The 19,909-nt window shown below is 44.6% G+C and overlaps 1 protein-coding gene across 4 annotated transcripts in view; it reads left to right on the plus strand.

Annotated features, from left to right (window-relative positions):
- coro1cb (coronin, actin binding protein, 1Cb) overlaps positions 1–15,597 on the plus strand; it is a 255,758-nt gene extending 240,161 nt beyond the window's left edge. For 3 of the 4 annotated variants that reach the window (XM_038819220.1, XM_038819456.1, XM_038819376.1), the window contains 4 exons: positions 6,312–6,457; positions 8,320–8,377; positions 9,660–9,896; positions 14,916–15,597. In XM_038819220.1, the coding sequence (XP_038675148.1) occupies positions 6,312–6,457; positions 8,320–8,377; positions 9,660–9,896; positions 14,916–15,035 (561 nt within the window). In that variant the 3' untranslated portion in view covers positions 15,036–15,597. Of the gene's footprint in view, positions 1–6,311; positions 6,458–8,319; positions 8,378–9,659; positions 9,897–14,915 lie in introns of those variants that run through there. The other variant, XM_038819292.1, reaches the window with a different exon arrangement.
- The last annotated feature ends 4,312 nt before the right edge of the window (positions 15,598–19,909 follow it).

Here is a 19,909-nt window from a genome sequence, read left to right on the forward strand (position 1 = left end):
TGTCCCACTCAGCCCTTTACCCGCAGTCGGTCCTTCTCTCAGGTGCGTCTCTTGGAGGAAGACTATGTCAGCTTTCAAACTTTTCAGGTGGGCGAAAACAGGATCTTTTCATTGGGCCATCGAGTCCCCTGATGTTCCAGTGACTATCCTAATGGGGTTTCTTTGTCTCTCCGCTCCTGCGGGATTAACCATACTTACCTGATAGACGCGCCCCTGCACTCCGGGGTCCCCTTTGTTAGGAAGACGACCACGGTCACCGTTCTCCCCATGAGGTTGGGCACCTGCGCTCCAGCATTTCCCTTTGACCAAAGGCCACCCAACGTGGCCGCCAATTGTGTGTATGGCATGTGGGTGGGCCCTTACACTCCGAGGTTTCCTTTTTGTTCAGGGACCCTCCAAAGTGGTTGCTTGGGGTGCCATCTTGTTCCAAGTTGCCATGTGTGGCCTGTTACAGCCATCCTTTGCTCTTTTTATTCCTATGTTCTCCTTATAGTATTTTCTATCCACTCCCACTCCTTTCCATCTGTTTCTTCCCATAGTCATCTCACTTTTACTGATGTCTGCCTCCCCCCACCCCTTCCTCCCTTGCCACGACCTCTTTCCTGCACGCTTCCCCGCTAGTGTGGGGCACCCTTCCTGGGGTTAGTGGTAAGTCCTCTCATCGCCCGTTTTCTGCGCTCTGCTGCCTCCCTCTTTCCTTCTCTTTCATCCCTTGTCCCCAGAACGAGGCATTGCAGTCCCACGCAAAGTGTTCAGCATTTTGCTTCACAGGAAATCAACAAGTCTCTTCGAGATGATCTCTTCATGCTGTCCCTGCTGCCGTTTCTCGAGCCCATTTTCCGGGACAGACTTGTCCGTGTCCGCAGGGATTGTGATGCGAACCAGAGTTTGGCTGGGTACAGCATCTCAAACGTTACACCGCTCTTGTACAGGGCAGCCTTCGCCCTGTTGAATCTGGGAAGTTACTATTGAATTTGTTTCTATTATCTGAAATACTCATCTAGTTCCTGTTTAAGAATATTATGTCCTGTCTCGAAGACCATTTGTGGCAAAGCTAAAACAACTCATTGAAGATATTCTCTGACGCTTCTTCTGTTTTCTAATAATGCAGTGTCTATAGAATCCTCGTAAAGTAAATTTGGATATCATTCCTCTTGTACCTTTGTCCAAATAATATTTCATAATGCTTCATCAGCAAATTTTGATGTATCATCTCAAAATACCAGTAAAATGCAAGTCCTGCAAGAGATTTACAGTTGAAAAATGAACCCTTTAATCCAAAAGGAAAGTCTGAATTCTCGATTTAGATAGAGTTCTATTGAGTGGTCTTTAAGGTTCTGTGCTGAAAGGTGCATTAATTGCCACTGAACATAGTTTAGCATATCTCAAATTAGAAATGTAACCTGTACATTTAAGTAGAATGACTGGTTACTAAAGTTATGATATTAAAAGGTAGAATCATAGATGGTAACAATACAAAACAAGGCCATTTGGTCCATCATGTTTGTGCTAGTTTTTTGAAAGAACCATCCAATTAGTCCCATTCCTCTGTCCTTTCACCACAGCCTTGTAATGTTTGCCTCTTCAAACATTAATCTAATTTCCATTTGAAAGTTGTTCTTGAATCGGCTTCCACAGCCATTCCAGATCATAACTTGGTGTGCAAAAAGAATTCTCTTTCAAACCGAAGGTTCCTTTGCAAAGTGCCCGATATCTGTGTTCCTTTGTCCGTGTCCATTTGGCCACCGGAAATAGTTTCTCCTTATTAGAACTTCGGCATCAAATCTTTCCTGCTCCAAGGAAAACAACCCCAACTTCTCGAGTCTATCCATTCAGCTGAAGTGTCTTCATGGTACCATCCCTCTGCAGCTCTCTAAGGTCTTTATATTTATAGAATCATAGAATCCCTACAGTGCAGAAGGAGGCTGTTTGGCCCATCGAGTCTGCACCAACCCTCTGTAAGAACACCCTACCTAGGGTGCCCTCGTAACCCCACCTAAACTTTTGACACTAAGGAGCAATTTTATCATGACCAATCCACCTAACCTGCACATATTTGGACTATGGGAGGAAACCGGAGCACCCGGAGGAAACCTGCACAGACACGGGGAGAAGGTGCAAACTCCACACAGCCACCCAAGGCTGGAATTGAAACCGGGCCCCTGGCGCTGTGAGGCAGCAGTGCTAATCGCTGTGCCAACGTGCCGCTCCGTGAAGTGTAATGGCCAAAATTGGACACCCTGTTTAGCACATCTTTCTTCCTGTTCTATTCTACCTTGATTAATAAAGTCAAGGATCCCATATGCTTTTATATTGGCCTTCTCAACTTGTCTTGCCACCTTCGAAGATTTGTGCGCATGCACACCTGGTCTGACTGCTGAAATTCACAAGGACCCCCTTTAAAATGATCTCCCTTGGGAAAAATGAAATGAAATGAAAATCACTTATTGTCACAAGTAGACTTCAAATGAAGTTACTGTGAAAAGCCCCTAGTCGCCACATTCGGCACCTGTTCAGGGAGGCTAGTACGGGAATTGAACGGTGCTGCTGGCCTGCCTTGGTCTGCTTTCAAAGCCAGTGATTTAGCCCTGTGCTAAACCAGCCCCTATGAGAAGTGACTGAGAGGAAGCAAACTATCAGAATGCAAAAATTCACACTTTAAATTGCTTTTGCCGCACTTCTGTCCATTTTCCCCAGTCTAGGTTTTAATGCAGCTCGGTACTATCCTCCTTGCTATTTACTACCTTTGTGTTTTGTGTCATCTGCAGACCTTAGGCTAACTTGCCTGTAATTAGTGGGGTTTTTTTTTTCGTTTTTTTTTATAAATTTAGATTAGCCAATTATTTTTTTCCAATTAAGGGGCAATTTAGCGTGGCCAATCCACCTACTTTGCACATTTTTGGGTTGTGGGGGCGAAACCCACGCAGACACGGGGAGAACGTGCAAACTCCACACGGACAGTGACCCAGAGCCGGGATCGAACCTGGGACCTCAGCGCCATGAGGCGGTTGTGCTAACCACTAGGCCACCGTGCTGCCCTGTAATTAGTGGGTTTAATCTGCTTTTTAAAAAAAACACGGTTGTGACATTTGAAATCCTTCAGTCCTCTGACATCACTCCAATATCAAAGGGCAATACCATGGGCAGCAAGGTAGCATAGTGGTTAGCACAATTGCTTCACAGTTCCAGGGTCCCAGGTTCGATTCCGGTTGGGTCACTGTCTGTGTGGAGTCTGGACATCTTCCCCGTGTGTGCGTGGGTTTCCTCCGGGTGCTCCGGTTTCCTCCCACAGTCCAAAGATGTGCAGGTTAGGTGGATTGGCCATGGTAAATTGCCCTTAGTGTCCAAAATTGCCCTTAGTGTTGGGTGGGGTTACTGGGTTGTGGGGATAGGATGGAGGTGTTGACCTTGGGTAGGGTGCTGTTTCCAAGAGCTGGTGCAGACTCGATGGGCCGAATGGCCTCCTTCTGCACTATAAATTCTATGATAAAGGAGAATTGGAGGATTGTGGCTGGAGTCTCTGCATTTTCCACCCTCTCTCTTCCCCTCATCAATTTAGGGCAAATCCGTCTGGAAAGTTTCATTTGAAAGAGTCTTTCTCTATCTGCTGTGGAATGAAAGCTAAATTTTCAGCCTGATCAAGCTGTTATGGTTGTGTTTAAGTACAGTTTGCTGGCTTGCAAACTCTGATTGTCCAATCAAGGTAAACAGCCAAAGTGATGCAGTTTATCCCAATGCTGTCTTTCATTAAATCAGAAACGTGTATTTAAAAAAGGAAATTTCTTGAGCTATTTGAGGGCAAGATTTCAACTGACTGCCGTCAGCAAGAAAAACTTAGTCTTTACAAAAAGCATTGATTGGGTGATGTTGGTAATAACTCTATGGAATTTCCCTTTGCTAGACTATTGACTAGTTTTACTGTGCTGTGTGACAAAGTGCACCTAATAGATATAAAATATGTAAAAAGACAGTAAATATTGTGAAATCAAAATTTCACATCAGGGCAGATTTCCTGCACACGGGCGGCATGTGGCACAGTGGTTAGCACTGGGACTGAGGACCCAGGTTTGAATCCTGGCCCTGGGTCACTGTCCGTGTGGAGTTTGCACATTCTCCCCATGTCTGCGTGCGTTTCACCCCCACAACCCAAAGATGTGCTGGTTTGGTGGATTGGCTACGCTAAATTGCCCCTTAATTGGAAAAACAATAATTGGGTACTCTAAAATTTAAAAAGAAAACTAAATATTTAATGCACCACTTCTAAAATTGGCACTACACCATATGCTGTCTGGTGATGCTGCTTTACTGGAATTAAGGCTTTCAAACGTCAACCCAGCTAATATATCCAATAATACCATTATCCATTTTATTTAGTGAATACACAATGGTGATGTCTCCTTTCAGCACATTGGTGGAGGGTTTTTGTATTGATGTTACATGCAGCCTGTATCTGGTTGAGTTCAGCCGGTAGTGATACACTTGGGTTGAGAGAGCAGCATGCACACCAGGCTTGTGCTGGGGCTAATTCCTATCTCTATTCCTCATTCTTCTTAAACTTCTGTTTTCAATGTGATTATTCATATTGTTTTTGCTCCATTTCCTTTGTTGTAAAAATCCCCCAACATTACTTATTTTTATAACACTTTTGCCCCTAATCAAATGGCGCAGACTTTGCTGAGGAATGCATTTTTTCAAAATTGAATATTCCTAATACGGTAGAGCCAACATTGCAGGGTCGAGATTGATTAAAATGGGTCTATCCTTGTCATGGGCATTAATTTATTTATATCTGGGGGAAAATTGAGTGTGGGGGGGGGCATATGGAGCAGAGAGGGCTATGTAGTCCCCTGTTCATTTGTACAATAAACAAGAGATTGGGGAAGAAAGATTTACAGGGCAAAGACCACAAAGTAAAGAATTATTATTTAGTGTGACACCCACCTCTCCACTTTGTCTTTGCCAAAGGGTGTATATTCCTTTGTCTGGGTTTCTGAGATTGTTAATGTTCCACCATTAAGAATTTCAAAAGAAAATTGCAGCACTCTGTCCTATAAGATTCTGGCAGCCAGGCCTGACTTATGAAACGCAGATGGCCTTTTATTATTCCCTTTTAATTTGGTCTCTAGCCTACTTGGATTCGTTATTGTCTCTGTAGCCCACTCGGGTCATTAGCATATCTTCCGAGATAACGAGGCATAAGGTGCTGCGATACTACCAAGTAGCTCATATTGTTCGGGAGTCACAGCCAGACCTAGCTTCAATCATTTTAAACGGCCATTGTTCAGTTTTAAAATGTTATAAAATAGCTATGAGGACATGTATATTATAAAATTTACAAGAACGGGTGAGGCCTGAGCCTTGTTATGCTTAGTTTGAGAGAGCAGTCTGCATACCCAGCTTGTACTGGGGCTAATTCCTGTCTCACTTCCTCAGTTGTCTTAAACTTCTGTTTTAAGTGTAATAATTCATATTGTTTCTATGCTGTTTTCCTCTGTTGTAAAAATCCCCCAATATAACTTATTGTTATGACACTTTCTTCCTAATCATATGGTTAAGTCTCCGCTGAGGAAAATCTTAGAGGTTTCTGTTATGGTAAAGAGCCAACGTTACAGGGTCAGAATTGGTTAAAGTGGCCAGTCCAGGTCCTGGGCACTAATATATTTATATCTGGGGGATTGGGGGTAACACTTTGTAATGCAAGAGAACTTTGCAACGCTCTGCAAAATGTTCAAAATAATTCCGATCGCAGTTGTAATAAAACCAAAAAATTCTGGAAATATTGGGCACGCTCAGCAGCATTTAAGGAGAGAATGTTTAAGTTGAGCGTGTGAGGTTGATCAAAACTACTGGTTTCTAGCCGATAAGGAGTTAAACTTCATTTCATTGCTGGCTGTAACAGATGTTAAAATGTATCAATAATGGATTCTCACTTGACCTCTATCTATCTCTCATCTCTCTCTAAACAGTTCTGGTTTCCTTTGGACAATTAAAAAACCGAACCAAATAGTTTAATAGCTGAACATTCAATACCGCAATATATTTTATGACCATCAGAAGAGCCAGAGCCTCCACTGTCAATGGATGACTTTGAAGTGTAATTACTGTTATTTTGTAGACCTTTACTCACCCTATTATCATTGAACGTGACACGGCTGCTGGGACAGAGCAAGTTATTGATCAACACCATACTGCTTTATGTTCTCTTTCCCGACCACCCCGCCAGTTATGATGCCACACGTAAGCTTTGGCGTTCAGTTTTTGCAGAAAGTGTCTTTATGGTGAGCGATTTAATTACATTTGTTTTAAAACAGGGTGACAGCAGTATTCGTTACTTTGAGATCACAGACGAACCACCCTACGTCCATTACTTAAACACATTCAGCAGCAAGGAGCCACAGCGAGGGATGGGATATATGCCAAAAAGGGGCCTTGACGTTACCAGGTGCGAGATTGCCAGGTAAGAGGTGTTGTGATGCAGTTTGAAAGAACTGTACCTTTTTGTTTTAACCACAATGATTCCTTTCTGTAGACTGTTTCTGTCCTTTTGATGGGGGTGAAAGAGAGCTAGGATGTCGGCAAGATGACATTGCAGATAAATATTTCTTGTAAATGAACAGTTTGGTTGGGATTTGCAAAATTTATTTTCAGCTGTACTAGTTATCATTCCTCGAACAGAGGGTAAGCTGCCTTCTCTTAATGCTGTGAAAGTTCATCAATAAGCCATGGAAAAAATATGAATTAATTAATTAATCACCTATTAAGGTGATTCATTGATCTGGAGTTAGGTCAGAGATTCACTGTTCCCAACTACATCTTATAACTGTCTGAAACGTAATTCTCTTCAAACATTTTACATTATCCAGTTCACACGTTATCACAATTGTAGAAGCAAGTCACAGTAAAAAGGCACCAAAGGTGAAATAAAAACAGAGCATGTTGGAAATTCTCAGCAGGTCAGGTGGCATCTGTGGAGCGAGATGCATGTAGCAGAACTGGCCTGACGAAAAGGCTTGCAGTCTTTTCCATCATATGAAGTTAGATACCATTTTGTCGACAAGTCGTGGCTCTGTTGGTAACATTTCGAGCCTCTAGCTCAGAAGATCGTGACTTCAAATCAATCCAGAAATGCGAGCACAAAGTCTAGGCTGGCATTAATGTGCATTACTGAGGGGAGTTTGTACTGAGCTTCCAGTCACCTGCCACGTTATCCTCCACCCCATTTCTCTCTGATCTCTGCTGGCCTTCTACCTTGATCAGATGAAGCTTGACGTAGGTCATTTGCAAGTAAAATCACACTAGTGATTGCATAGTGTCAAGAAAGCTATTGGTCTGGGATGAGTTCGAAATTCAGGTTTCTATAAATAATGAGATTTAGTTTGTCTCGTACAATCTTGTGCCCTGTTGGTTTAGTATAACCTGACCTGGCTCATCTGTCATAGAATCCCTACATTGCAGAAGGAGGCCATTCGGCCCATCGAGTCTGCACCGACCCTCCGAAAGAGCACCCTTCACAGGCCCTATCCCCGCAATCCCTCCTAGGGGCAATTTAGCGTGGCCAATCCACCTAACCGGCACACCTTTGGACTGTGGGAGGAAACCGGAGCACCCGGAGGAAACGCACGCAGACACGGGAAGAACGTGCAGACTCCATACAGACAGCCACCAGAGGTCGGAGTTGAACCTGGGTCTCTGGCGCTGTGAGGCAGCAGTGCTAACCACAGTGCCGTCCCAGTATGTGTCCTGCCCGTATAAAGCTTGCTAGTCTAATCTAAAGAATAAAGGTTACCTGGTAGCAATTCCATTAAGATCAAGGCATATAAAGCATCTGAAACTGGACATGAGATTACAGCTTTGAAATCTCTCCTTTCTAAGTGTAGGTTTGTTTTTGGAGTTATCAAGAGGTGTGTGTTATTGTCACCTTTGGGCAGGGTTTACATACATATATGATTATTGGTCTGTTGCATAGATACATGTAAAATGTTTTGCAATTATGGATTAGTGATATATTTTATGCAAAGCAAAGTCGGCATAGTCCCAGATGACCATAGCAGGTTTCCTCTTTGAGGGGGAGAGCTAACTGGTGATGTTTTAACCTGAGGGTCAACACACCTCAGTCGAGGGGCAAGGATGAGAAGGTGGGGCCTTCATAAATAACCTCAGCCGGTACGGGAATTGAACCCACACTGTTGGCCTCGCTCTGCATCGCGAACCAGCTGTCCAGCCCACTCAGCTAAACCAGTCATGAATTATGTACTGCCATGATCCTTTTTGCATGAATTTTCGTTTTAAAGCATTTAAAATATTACTTTCTGTTTACAGGTTTTTTAAACTTCATGAAAGGAAATGTGAGCCAATCATCATGACTGTGCCAAGAAAGGTGGGTGAAGTTTCTGTTTGAAAAGGAGAACTTGAAAGCGTGTGCTTTTATAGAGGGAAGAGGCAATGTAACTTGGTATTGGCTCCATTGGTGATTGTGAAGGAGGGAGTTCTGAGCCCTGCCTATGGCTGGAGAAGGGAAGCAGGTGCTCAGGCCTGGATGGTGGAACAGATTAATAGTGTAAACTGTGTGTGGGAGTGCGAAGATTACAGGAGCTGAGTACTGATAAACTAGTGATGAACCGTCCCCCAAGATGGAATAATCGTCCCTCACAATACCGAAGGCCAGGAACTTCCCACGAGGGTGGGCAAGTGAAGCTCTAAGCACCAGAAACTATTATAATAATCTCTATTAGTGTCACAAGTAGGCTTACATTAACACTGCAATGAAGTTACTGTGAAAAGCCCCTAGTCGCCACACTCCAGCGCCTGGCCTGTTCGGGAACACTGAGGGAGAATTCAGAATGTCCAATTATCAAATGGTTTGCCAGCAGATTTATTTGCTGTTATCGTGACAGAAAAGTAACAATCGGAGAAGACGGTGGAAGAGTGCAGTGGTTGAGAGGGGTTCAAATTCTTCTTAAAATTGAAAACTACCCCCCCCCCCCCCCCCCCCCAATGCCTAACATGGAAAACGAGAGCTATGCTACTCCATTTCATTGGGCATGTTCAGATTTAATTTTTTAAAAGGACAGTCATGAATTGTTTGTGTTTTTTGCCCCGTCCACAATCCCTTCTATTGCAAATGCTCCCCTCTTTAATTTCCTTGCTTTTAAGTTGCGTATAGCAGGGGAACACTTGAGGTGAAGACTTCTTCCTGGTGCAAGACTTACCACATTTCATGGACAAGCCATTACATAATGAACAGACTGCACAACAATATGGAGGGGGTTAGCAGGAGAGAAGGTTCTGCAGAAGCAATTCTATTGCCACATAGTTTGTAGTTCAAGGTTGCAGTTTTAAAAAAATGTAACTATTGCTGTATCTGAGTGGAGTAGAAGATGGGTGGTCATTATGCCACAACCTGGACTGCAGGAGTTGGAAGTAGCTCACTCCTGCCCTCATCCCAAGTTCAACTATGAATGGACAGTAACAGCTAGCCTTACTCGCAACACCCATCTCCCAAGAATAGATTCATGCCATTATCTGTAACTCATAGTATTCTCTCTTTATAATATAGTTCATTCCAACCTGTAGGCCGTACATCATAATCACATGCTTCTTGAATATCCTGTTAGTTTCTTATTGACTTGTCAAATAATTTATCACTTTTCCTTTTCCAGTCTGACCTTTATCAAGATGACTTGTATCCCAATACGCCTGGACCTGAAGCTGCAATGGAAGCGGAAGACTGGTTTGAAGGACAAAATAGGGACCCCATTCTCATCTCCCTGAAAGATGGCTATGTACCTGGGAAAAACCGAGAGCTTAAAGTCCAGCGGAACCGTTTAGACAAACCAGCGCTGAACAAAAAAACTGAAACTGGCGGCACTCCCCCAAAGGGACCCACCCTCAATGCAGTAAGTACATCGTCCAGGCTGCCGTTTTATTTACTCTTGTTATTTCTGAGCTCCAAATGCACAAGCTAGCCCTTCCCAATTGTTGAAATACAGGCTTTACTGCAATGTCTCATTTACTCCTTTTGAGACCGTGTGGATTTGGTTAATTTCATGACTATTCCTTAACCATCTTATCCAACTGCCCTACCTTCAGGAATCTGTGGATATCCATTCCAAAGTGCCTCTGTTCTTCTACATTTCTCAATATCTTACCATTTATTGTGTATGCCCTTGCCTTGTTCATCTTCCCCAAATTCATTAACCCACACTTCTCTGGATCGAATTCCACTTGCTGCTTTTCTGCCCACCTAATTAATCCATTGTTACTGTTGCCCAGTTTACAGCTTGGTTCCTTGCTGTCGTCTAGATGGCCAACCTCTGTATTTACTGCCAGCTTCGTAATCATGCCCACTACCTTTAAATCTCAACCATTGATATGTCCCATGAAAATCAAGAGACCGAATGTTGAGCATTGCTAGAAACAGACTTCCAATCCCCAAAACACTCATTGACCATCACCCTCGTTAATTCTTGATCCCACTTGCTCTTGGATCTCGAGGGCTTTTAATCTTGTGACCAGTCAGCTACGTGAAACCTTGCAAAAATCCATATAGACGATGTCAAATGAATCCTACTCTCATTGCATTTTGAGGTGGTAAGAAAGAGGATCAATCCAGATAGCCAGACCCTTCTTTTATCAAATCCATGCTAACCCTCTTTGATCTATGCCTTTCTAAATAACAATTTATACTGTTCCTTAGAATTCGTTCCAATAATTTGCACAGCAATCGGGTTCAGGATGACTATAATTGCTTGTTCTATCCCTTCCTCTTCTTTTAAACAACAGTACGATATTGGCAATCCTCCAGCACAATGCCTGTAGCCAGAGAGGACTGGAAATTGATGACCAGAACCTCAAGTATTTTCTCCTTTGCTTCTCTAAGCAGCCTGGAATATGCTTCATCTGAGCTTGGCGATTTATCTCCTGTCAAAATTGCAAAACTTGTCAATATTTCCTCCTTCTCTGTTTACCCTATCCAATATTCCAGATCGTCCTATGTAACTGCAGTGTCCAAATTGATCCCCCATTCCACCTTCCCAGCCTCATTCCCTGAAAAAAGTCTCAAGTTGCCCTTTGTTCGACTTGCTACACGCTGACTAAAAAAATTCCCCTGCATACACATGCTTATACATTGATTGTACCTCATTTAGCATTGTTTAGTTGGAAACCCTTATAACCTCTGACAGGTCTCCCTCAAAAATCCTCAGAATTACTTAATGACATCCTTGACCCAAGCACTAAGGAGGGAAGGTTCCATCCTGGAGTAATGTCTGCAACTACAGAAACGCCTCTCCCCTGACTATTGTATACCCTATAATGACTGCATTTCTTGATCTACCTTGCCCTGTGACATGGCTCCTTGTTTATTAGATTTGATGAATATTTGCCTCAGGGCCTTCTCTCCTGCTGCATTTATGCTCCTGCCGTCTCAGCTGTTTCCCCCCCCCCCCCCCCCCCCCCCCCATGCTCAGGTCAGGGCCTTTGATTTAAACCTCTGTCTTTATCAATTGAAATCATTCTAATATTCGGATGTAGTTATCCCTCCCCAGCACTTATTGCAGCATCTGCTGTTAACTTGATAGGGGACTTTTAAGAAGGTGAAAAGAAGTGAAGCCACACGTTTTGAGGTTGACTGGATAGTATGAGGAGGCACTGGCAGTACAGTGGCGCAGTGGTTAGCACTGCTGCTACGATGCCAAGGACCTCTGTTTGATCCCGGCCCCGGGTCACTGTCTGTGTGGAGTTTGCACATTCTCCCCGTGTCTGCGTGGGTCTTACCCCCCACAACCCAAAGATGTGCAGGGTACGTGGATTTGCCACACTAAACTGACCCTTAATTGGGGGAAACAAAATCATGCGAGGAGGCTATTTTTAAAGAAAAAGTGCAATCCTTGGCTTTATTGTTGAGGCGTCGCGGACAAAAGCAAACTTTAGCACTGGTTTGGCCACAGGAGTATTATCCAACTCTGAACACTGTACTTGTTCTCAAACAAGAAAGAAACTAGGACTTCAAGCTGGCTTCTCCCCAAAGCCAGTAACTGAAATAGGTGTTCCCAGTTTAAGCAGCATTTCGTTTCACTTCAATGCCCAACTAGTCCATGACAAACTGCAAGTTTCTGTTCTAAAAAGATTCTACTCTGTTTCTTAACCACAAACCAACAATTAAGAAACTCCCAGTGTTTGGTTCCAATACCACAATGGCTGAGTATGCACCTGCCCTGCAACCCATTGCTGCAGTATTTAATTTTTTTTAAATGCTGCCTACCGTCTACAGTGAATTAAGCAGAGAAAATTTGAGTTTCTCCAAATTTACTTCACATAATGAGTGACCTTGTGGCTATTACCAGGCAACAATTTTGCACAGAACAAGATTCCACAAACCAAATTGAGGTGAGTTAATTAGTTTTGATGTTGGCCTTTCACCTGCTGAGGCAAACTGATCCTACTAATGAGTGGGCCATTTCCCACAGTGCAGTCCGAATCCCACCTGTGCAGTAGTGACCCCATTCAATCATGTTGAAAAATCTACAGCTTATCCTGTTGACAGTTGAATTACTTCTATGAAGTGGGACAGTTGATATCATAGGGTAGCAACTGAGCTAAATCCTTGGGTGCAGAAAAGTGGAAGATAATTAAAACAGATTAATTTTTAGGGTGGGGTTAAGATTACACCACTGGTAGGAAATAAGATATACATTTATATAGTGCCTGTCACATCCTCCAGAATGCGAAGCTCACTTCACAATCAATGATTTACTTTGAAGTGTTGTTTAGACAAATGTAATGGTCAGTCTGTACCCACATATCGCAGTGAGATAAATAGCCTGGTCATCTGATTGACTGGTGTTGATTGAGGAATGACCATTTACTAACACACTGGGGAGCTGCCCTGCTACTCTTCAAGTGGTGCAATGCAAGATTTTTTATAATCACTGGAACAATTGTCTTTGTATATAAAACACTCTCTTTGCTCATTAGTGTATATAATAAAAAGCTGCGATCCCAAATACAGATCCCTGGGAAATATCACTTGTTACATTCTAATGGACAACTGCCCAATTTTCCCTCTGTTACTTCACAATCAACCCATGTCTCAAAGATACCTTCAATTATATGCATTTTCATTTTGCTAATAATTTCTTGCATTGAACCTCATCTACCTACTGAAAGCCCATATGGACCAGACCTGCACATCCATCCACCATTTCCCCCAAAAAAACAATTAGGTTAATCCGACATAACCTGCCCTTCAAACCCATGCTGACTTTCTTCGAACAGCTGATATTTTTCCAAGCACTACATCACTTTCTCTGGTAGATTGCATAAACAGTCCCACAATTGTTGCTAAACTGACAGATCTATATACCTGTTTCTTCCTTCCCTCCTTCCCCCTTTAACCAATTTGGCCTATTGACTCTGCACTGGCTCTCTGAAAGAGCATTCTACCTAGCCCTAGCCCCCTGACTTATACCCATAACGTTGGTTATGGGGATAACGCACATTCTTTCTTTCCGGATAGCAATCCAATTCCCTTTTGAATACCTCAGGAAGTTCATTCTGGACTCTAGCCACCCTCTGAGTGAAAACATTACTCCTCATATCACTTTTACTCTGCCATTTATTTTGAATTCTATTGTACCCTCTAGTTCTTGATGCTGTCTTGAATGGTAACTCACTAGTGGGTTTTCATTATTTGCTATGTGCACAACTGTCAGAATCTTCAAAACCTTTATCAAGTATCCACTCAGCTGCTTTTTTGCAAGGAATACAGTCCAAACTCTCCAATCTATCCTCATAGCTACATTCTTTATCTCTGGAATCATCATTATGAATCTCCTCTGTACTTTCTCCAAAGCCTCCAATTCTTTCCTACTCAAGTATGGTGCCCACAACTGGACACAGATGAAGGTCAACTAATGCCTCATACAAGTTTGACATGATCTCCTTACTCTTGCACTCAATGCCCTTATTAATAAAACCTGCTGAAGATACTGTATGCTTTATTAATTGCTCTCAACATACCCTGTCATCTTCAATGTCTTATACACTAAGCCCCTCTGTTCCTACACCTCCTTTAGAGTTTCTCCTTTTATTTTATAGTCTCTCCACATTCTTTCTGCCAAAATGAATCACTTGCACATAGAATCATAGAATTAACAGTGCTGAAGGAGACCATTTGGCCCATCAAGTCTGCACCGGCCCTTGGAAAGGGCACCCTACTTAAGCCCACCCCACACCTCCACCCTATTCCCTTAACCCCACCTAACGTTTGTAAGGTCAATTTAACCTGCACATCGTTGGACTGTGGGAGGAAACCCACGCAGACAAAGGAAGTACGTGCAGACTCCGCATAGACAATGACCCAAGCGGGGAATCAAACCTGGGATCCTGGAGCTGTGAAGCAACAGTGCAAACCACTGTGCTACCGTGCAGCCCACGTCGCTACATTAAACTCCATCTGTGACTTGTCTGCGCAATCTGCCAACATGTTCACGTCCTTTAGAAGTTCAAGACTACCCTCCTCGCAGTTAACAATGTGTCCATTCTTCATATCGTTTGCAAATTTTGAAAATTATGCCCCGAGCACGACGGACTAGGGCATTAATAAATATCAGGAAGAACCAGGATCCCAACACTGACCCCTTGGGAACTCCGTGAAAACCTTCCTCCAGTCTGGAAAAACAATCATTTATCACCACTCTGTCTCTTGTCACTCGGCTAATTTCATATTGAAGTGCCTACTTTCCCTTTTACTCCGTGGGCCAGAACTTTTCTCAAGTCTGAAATGTGCATTTCATTAAAATGTTCATTAACGGTAGCTTTGACCCGTTGAGAGAAGTTGCCTCGTTTCTACACTGAGCACATTCCCATACTAATGAAAATATGAGGATAATTATGTGTTTGTCTTTTTTTTTTAGAATTCTGAATCCAAGTTGGATGAGTTGTTGCAAGAGGTTAAAACTCTGAAGGCCACCATCACCAGCCAAGATGAGCGCATTGCCAACCTCGAGAATCAGATGGCCAAGATTGCTATCTGAAGCCTGTAATATGCTTAATTATGGGGGTACAATTATCTGGTGTGGATTATCTAGAATTCTCCAATCACCAAAACTTTAACCCTCGCTAGCCTGCCATTGGTGGAAGCACTCTTCAGCATTCCAGTATCAAATTGCCCTCCTCTTTCTCCTTTCTCACTGGACTAACTTGGTTACAATTTGGAAACGCAATTCACTTTTGGTTTGGAAAATAAATAGAATTTATTTTCAGGATTTTTAACAAAGAGGAGACAATTGTCTCTCTCTTCCTCCACGCTTTCCCACCTGAAAAATATAAGTATTAATTTTTTTATTCCTAACTCGAGTCCTATGCATATATAAAGGTGTGCTCTACTCTAATGCTAGAGTGATTTCCAGGTTATATGGGCTTGTCTGTCTCTTGTCTGTCAGGTACCTGTTTTTAAGAGTGACTACACATTCCATGTACAAGTGCACCGGCACCATTGATGAACACTTAATGGGTTCAGCTCTTGTAGAGCAAAGAATGGTGATCTGTCATTAAATATACTTCCAGTTACACAGATAAACATTGATTATAAAATCACTCTGGTGTTTTGACTTTAATTTCAACGTCTCAAAAAAGGTGTGTTTAGAAAACACTTGCATTTGGTTTATTCCATCTATTTCTCTCACTCCCAGATGCCGACTCTCTTAAACCAATATCTTGCCCAAGTAAAAGCAAATTACCGCGGATGCTGGAATCTGAAACAAAAGAGAAAATGCTGGAAAATCTCAGCAGGTCTGGCAGCATCTGTAGGGAGAGAAAAGAGCTAACGTTTCGAGTCCGAAGCTTTGACAAAAAAGCCATCGGACACGAAACGTTAGCTCTTTTCTCTCCCTACAGATGCTGCCAGAGCTGCTGAGATTTTCCAGTATTTTCTCTTCTATCTTGCCCAAGTGGAGGCTCTTTATGTGTAAACTGAGTGAATTGGTGTCAGGAAACTGTTTGACAAACACTGGAAGGCGTTAAAGCTGAACCTGAAACTGTCGTCATTGTAAGTTCTCACACGCATGTTCCATAACTTCGAGCAGGAACCCTGGCTGGTTTTCCTCTTTCTGCCACAAGGATTCTCCGATCTATCATTGTGCGCTTAGCAACCACGTGGCTGTGGTCACTAACTCAACACACAATCAATCACTCCAGCGGCCCCCCCTCCAGGCAATGGCTCAATAACACACTGGCCATCGGAGATGTATCCAGTTTCTTATTTTTCAAAGCTGCTGTCAACCACAAGGTCCTTGTGGAGATGAAGTTCCAACTTCACACTGAGGATACGGTCCACTTTGACGTGTGGCAATACCACCGGACTAAATGGGATAGATTTCTAGCAAATCTAGCACTGAGGCACTGTGGGCCATCAGCAGCAGCAAAATTGTCTATAACTACAATCTGTAACATTCTGTCCCGGTATATCCCCCCACACTACTGTTACCATCAAGCCAGGAGATCAACTCCAGTTCAATAAAGAGTGCAGGAAAGCATGTCAGGAGCAGCACCAGGCACACCAAAAATGGAGGTGTCAGCCAGGTGACACAACAACACAGGACTAGTTGCATGCCAAAGAGCATGTTATAAACAGAGCTAAGCGACCCCAAAACCAACAGATCAGATCCAAGCTTTGCAGTGCTTTTTAAAAAAATCTTTTTATTGGCATTTCCCATATTTCTAAACAGTTGTGTCACATTTTTCTCGCCCACGCTAATTTCCTTTATTATACAGAGAAGTTTAGTTTGTCCTTCATTTCTCTGACCCTATGTGCATTTCGTTGCCCTCTGGATCGGTCTATAGTTCCTCCCCTTTCTCCGTTGTCATCGCTCCCTTCCCCATGTGTAACTCTGGCTGCTCCGATACCCCGAAGATTGCCATTATTGGGCATGGCTTCACCCTCACCCCCACAACCTTGGACATTGCCTCCGAGAAGGCTGTCCAGAACCCAGCAAGCTTGGGGCAAGCCCAAAACATGTGGGTGTGGTTGGCACCGTTCACATTTGTCCTCTACCTCCGGGAAGAACCTGCTCATTTGGGTTCTGATCAGGTGCGCTCTGTGCCCCACTTTGAGCTGCATTAGGCTTAGCCTTGCGCAGGAGGAGGTGGAGTTCATTCTGCTCAGTGCTTTGCTCCAGAGTCCCCATTCTACCTCTGTCCTCAGTTCGTCCTCCAATTTTTGTCCGGTCACGTCCAGTAGAGTCCGGGCTCTGTCCAGTAGCTGTCCGTATATTTTCCCACATAGCCTCCCCACCCCTTCTCGTTGCTTATGCCTATCAGGTCCTCTAGTAGTGTGGTTTCTGGGGCCCTGGGGTACCCTACTGTTTCTTTGTGGAGGAAGTGTTTTATTTGGAGGTGTCTCACTTCCTGTCCTTTTGCTGGCTTCCACTTCCTCATCAGTTCACCTAGTGTCGCCAGTCTGTGACCTACGTAGAAGTCCCCGACAATGTGCCCCTGCCCTCTCCACATCTTTTGAAGGTAGTATCCAGCATGGCTGAGGTGAATCTGTGATTGCTGCATATGTGAGCCATGGGGGACGTTTTGGCTATCCCGAAGTGTTGTCTCAGCTGGATCCACGTTCTCAACGCTACCACTGGGCTCGTTGTATGTCTTGTTAAGGGGGATGGGAGTGCTGCTGTGGCCCGGAGGGTCGTTCCTTTACAGGCTGCCTCCTCCATTTGCACCCAATTTGTGTCGGGTTCTTGTACCCATCCCCTCACTCTTTCTGCCGTTGCTGCCCAGTGGTAGTATTGTAGGTTTGGTAAGGCCAAGCCCCCCTTTGATCTTCCTTCTTTGCAGTGTCTGTTTGGGAATTCTCGGGTTCTTACCCGCTGACACAAATGCCATGATTAGACTGTCTACGTTTTGGAAAAGGCCTTGGGATGAAAATCGGAATGGATCTAAACAGGAAGAGGAACCTTGGCGGTACGTTGATCTTGATCATGTCATAGAATTTACAGTGCAGAAGGAGGCCATTTGGCCCATCGAGTCTGCACCGGCTCTTGGAAAGAGCAGCCTACCCAAGGTCAACACCTCCACCCTATCCCCATAACCCAGTAACCCCACCCAACACTAAGGGCAATTTTGGACACTAAGGGCAATTTATCATGGCCAATCCACCCAACCCGCACATCTTTGGACTGTGGGAGGAAACCGGAGCACCCGGAGGAAACCCACGCACACGGGGAAGATGTGCAAACTCCGCACAGACAGTGACCCAAGCCGGAATCGAACCTGGGACCCTGGAGCTGTGAAGCATTTGTGCTATCCACAATGCTACCATGCTGCACTCTTCCCGCCAGTGAGAGTAGGAGTGAGCCCCACCATTGAAGGTATTTTCTTACTTCCTCCACCAGGCTGGTCAGGTTCCATTTGTGGCTCTGTGTCCAATCTCTGGCTATCTGGATCCCCCGGTAACGGAATCTGTTCTGGGCTGTTTTGAACGGGAGCCCCTCCAGCTCTCTCCGTCCCCCATTTGGGTTCACTGGGAACGCCTCGCTTTTGCCCAGGTTAAGTTTGTAGCCAGAGAAGGTTCCAAACTCTTTCAATATTTGCAGTATTGCCTTCAGTCCCTCCTGTGGCTTTGAGACATAGAGGAACAGGTCATCTGCATAGGGTGAGACTCTGTGCTCTCTGTCTCCTCTCCGGATTCCCTTCCAGCTTTTCGTGTCCCGCAGGGCTATTGGCAGGGGTTCGATTGCTAGCGCAAACAAGAGTGGGGACAGGGGGCAGCCCCGTCTTGTTCCTCTCTGCAGCTGGAAGTATTCAGAGCTGGTGGTGTTAGTTCGGACACTCGCTTTGGGAGTGTTGTACAGGAGCCTCGCCCAGGCGGTGAATCCCGCTCCTAGCCCAAACCGTTCCAGTACCTTGAGGAGGTATTTCTATTCGACTCTGTCGAAAGCCTTTTCTGCTTCCAGGGAGACGATCACCTCGGGTGTTCTCTCCCCGGGGGTGGGGGTGGTCATTATTACGTTCAGCAGCCGCCTGATGTTCGCTGTGAGCTGCCTACTCTTGATGAAGCCCGTTTGGTCCTCTGCGACCACCTCTGGTACACAGCCCTCCAGCCTTTTGGCCAGGACCTTTGCCAGTATTTTTGCATCCACGTTCAGCAGTGAAATGGGTCTGTATGGTCCACATTCCATCAGGTTTTTATCTTTTTTGGTTATCAGTGAGATTGTGGTCTGTGCTGGCGTTGGGGTGGGGTGCCCCCTGCCAGTGAGTCCGCCAACATGTCCCTTGGGTGTGGGGCCAGGACTGGTTCAAATTTTTTGTAGAAGTCCGCCGGGAACCCGTCGGGTCCCGGTGCCTTCTCCGCCTGCATGGAGCTGATGCTCTCCATGATTTCTCCCAGTCTATTGGTGCTTCCAGCTCCCCCCTTCTGTCGTCCCCACAACTGGTAGTTCCAGTCCGTCTAGGAACTGATTCATCCCTGCGCCCCCCTTGAGGGACTCTGAGACGTACAGTCACTGGTAGAAGGTCTCAAATGTCCGATTGACCTCCTTTCGTTCTGTTACCAGTCTGCCTCTGCTATCCTTTACCTGCGCTATTTCCCTCGTGGCTGCCTACTTTCTCAGCTGGTGAGCCAATAGACGGCCAACCTCGACTCCGTGTTGGTAGAAGGTCCCCCATGTCTGGCGGAGTCGGTGCACTGCTTTCCTAGTGGACAGCAGGTTAAAGTCCATTTGCAGCTTTTTCCTCTCCGCCAGTAGCTCTACAGTTGGGACCTCGGGGTATTTTCTGTCGATTTCCAGGACGGAGTCAACCAGTTGTTGCCTGGCCCCCCTCTCTTCCCTGTCTCTCCTTGCCTTGTAGGCTATGATCTCTCCTCTAATCACAGCCTTCAGTGCCTCCCAGAACGTGGCGGGTGAGA

The sequence above is a fragment of the Scyliorhinus canicula genome, chromosome 1 (assembly GCF_902713615.1).
Source record: "Scyliorhinus canicula chromosome 1, sScyCan1.1, whole genome shotgun sequence".
NCBI classification, from domain to species: Eukaryota; Metazoa; Chordata; class Chondrichthyes; order Carcharhiniformes; family Scyliorhinidae; genus Scyliorhinus; species Scyliorhinus canicula.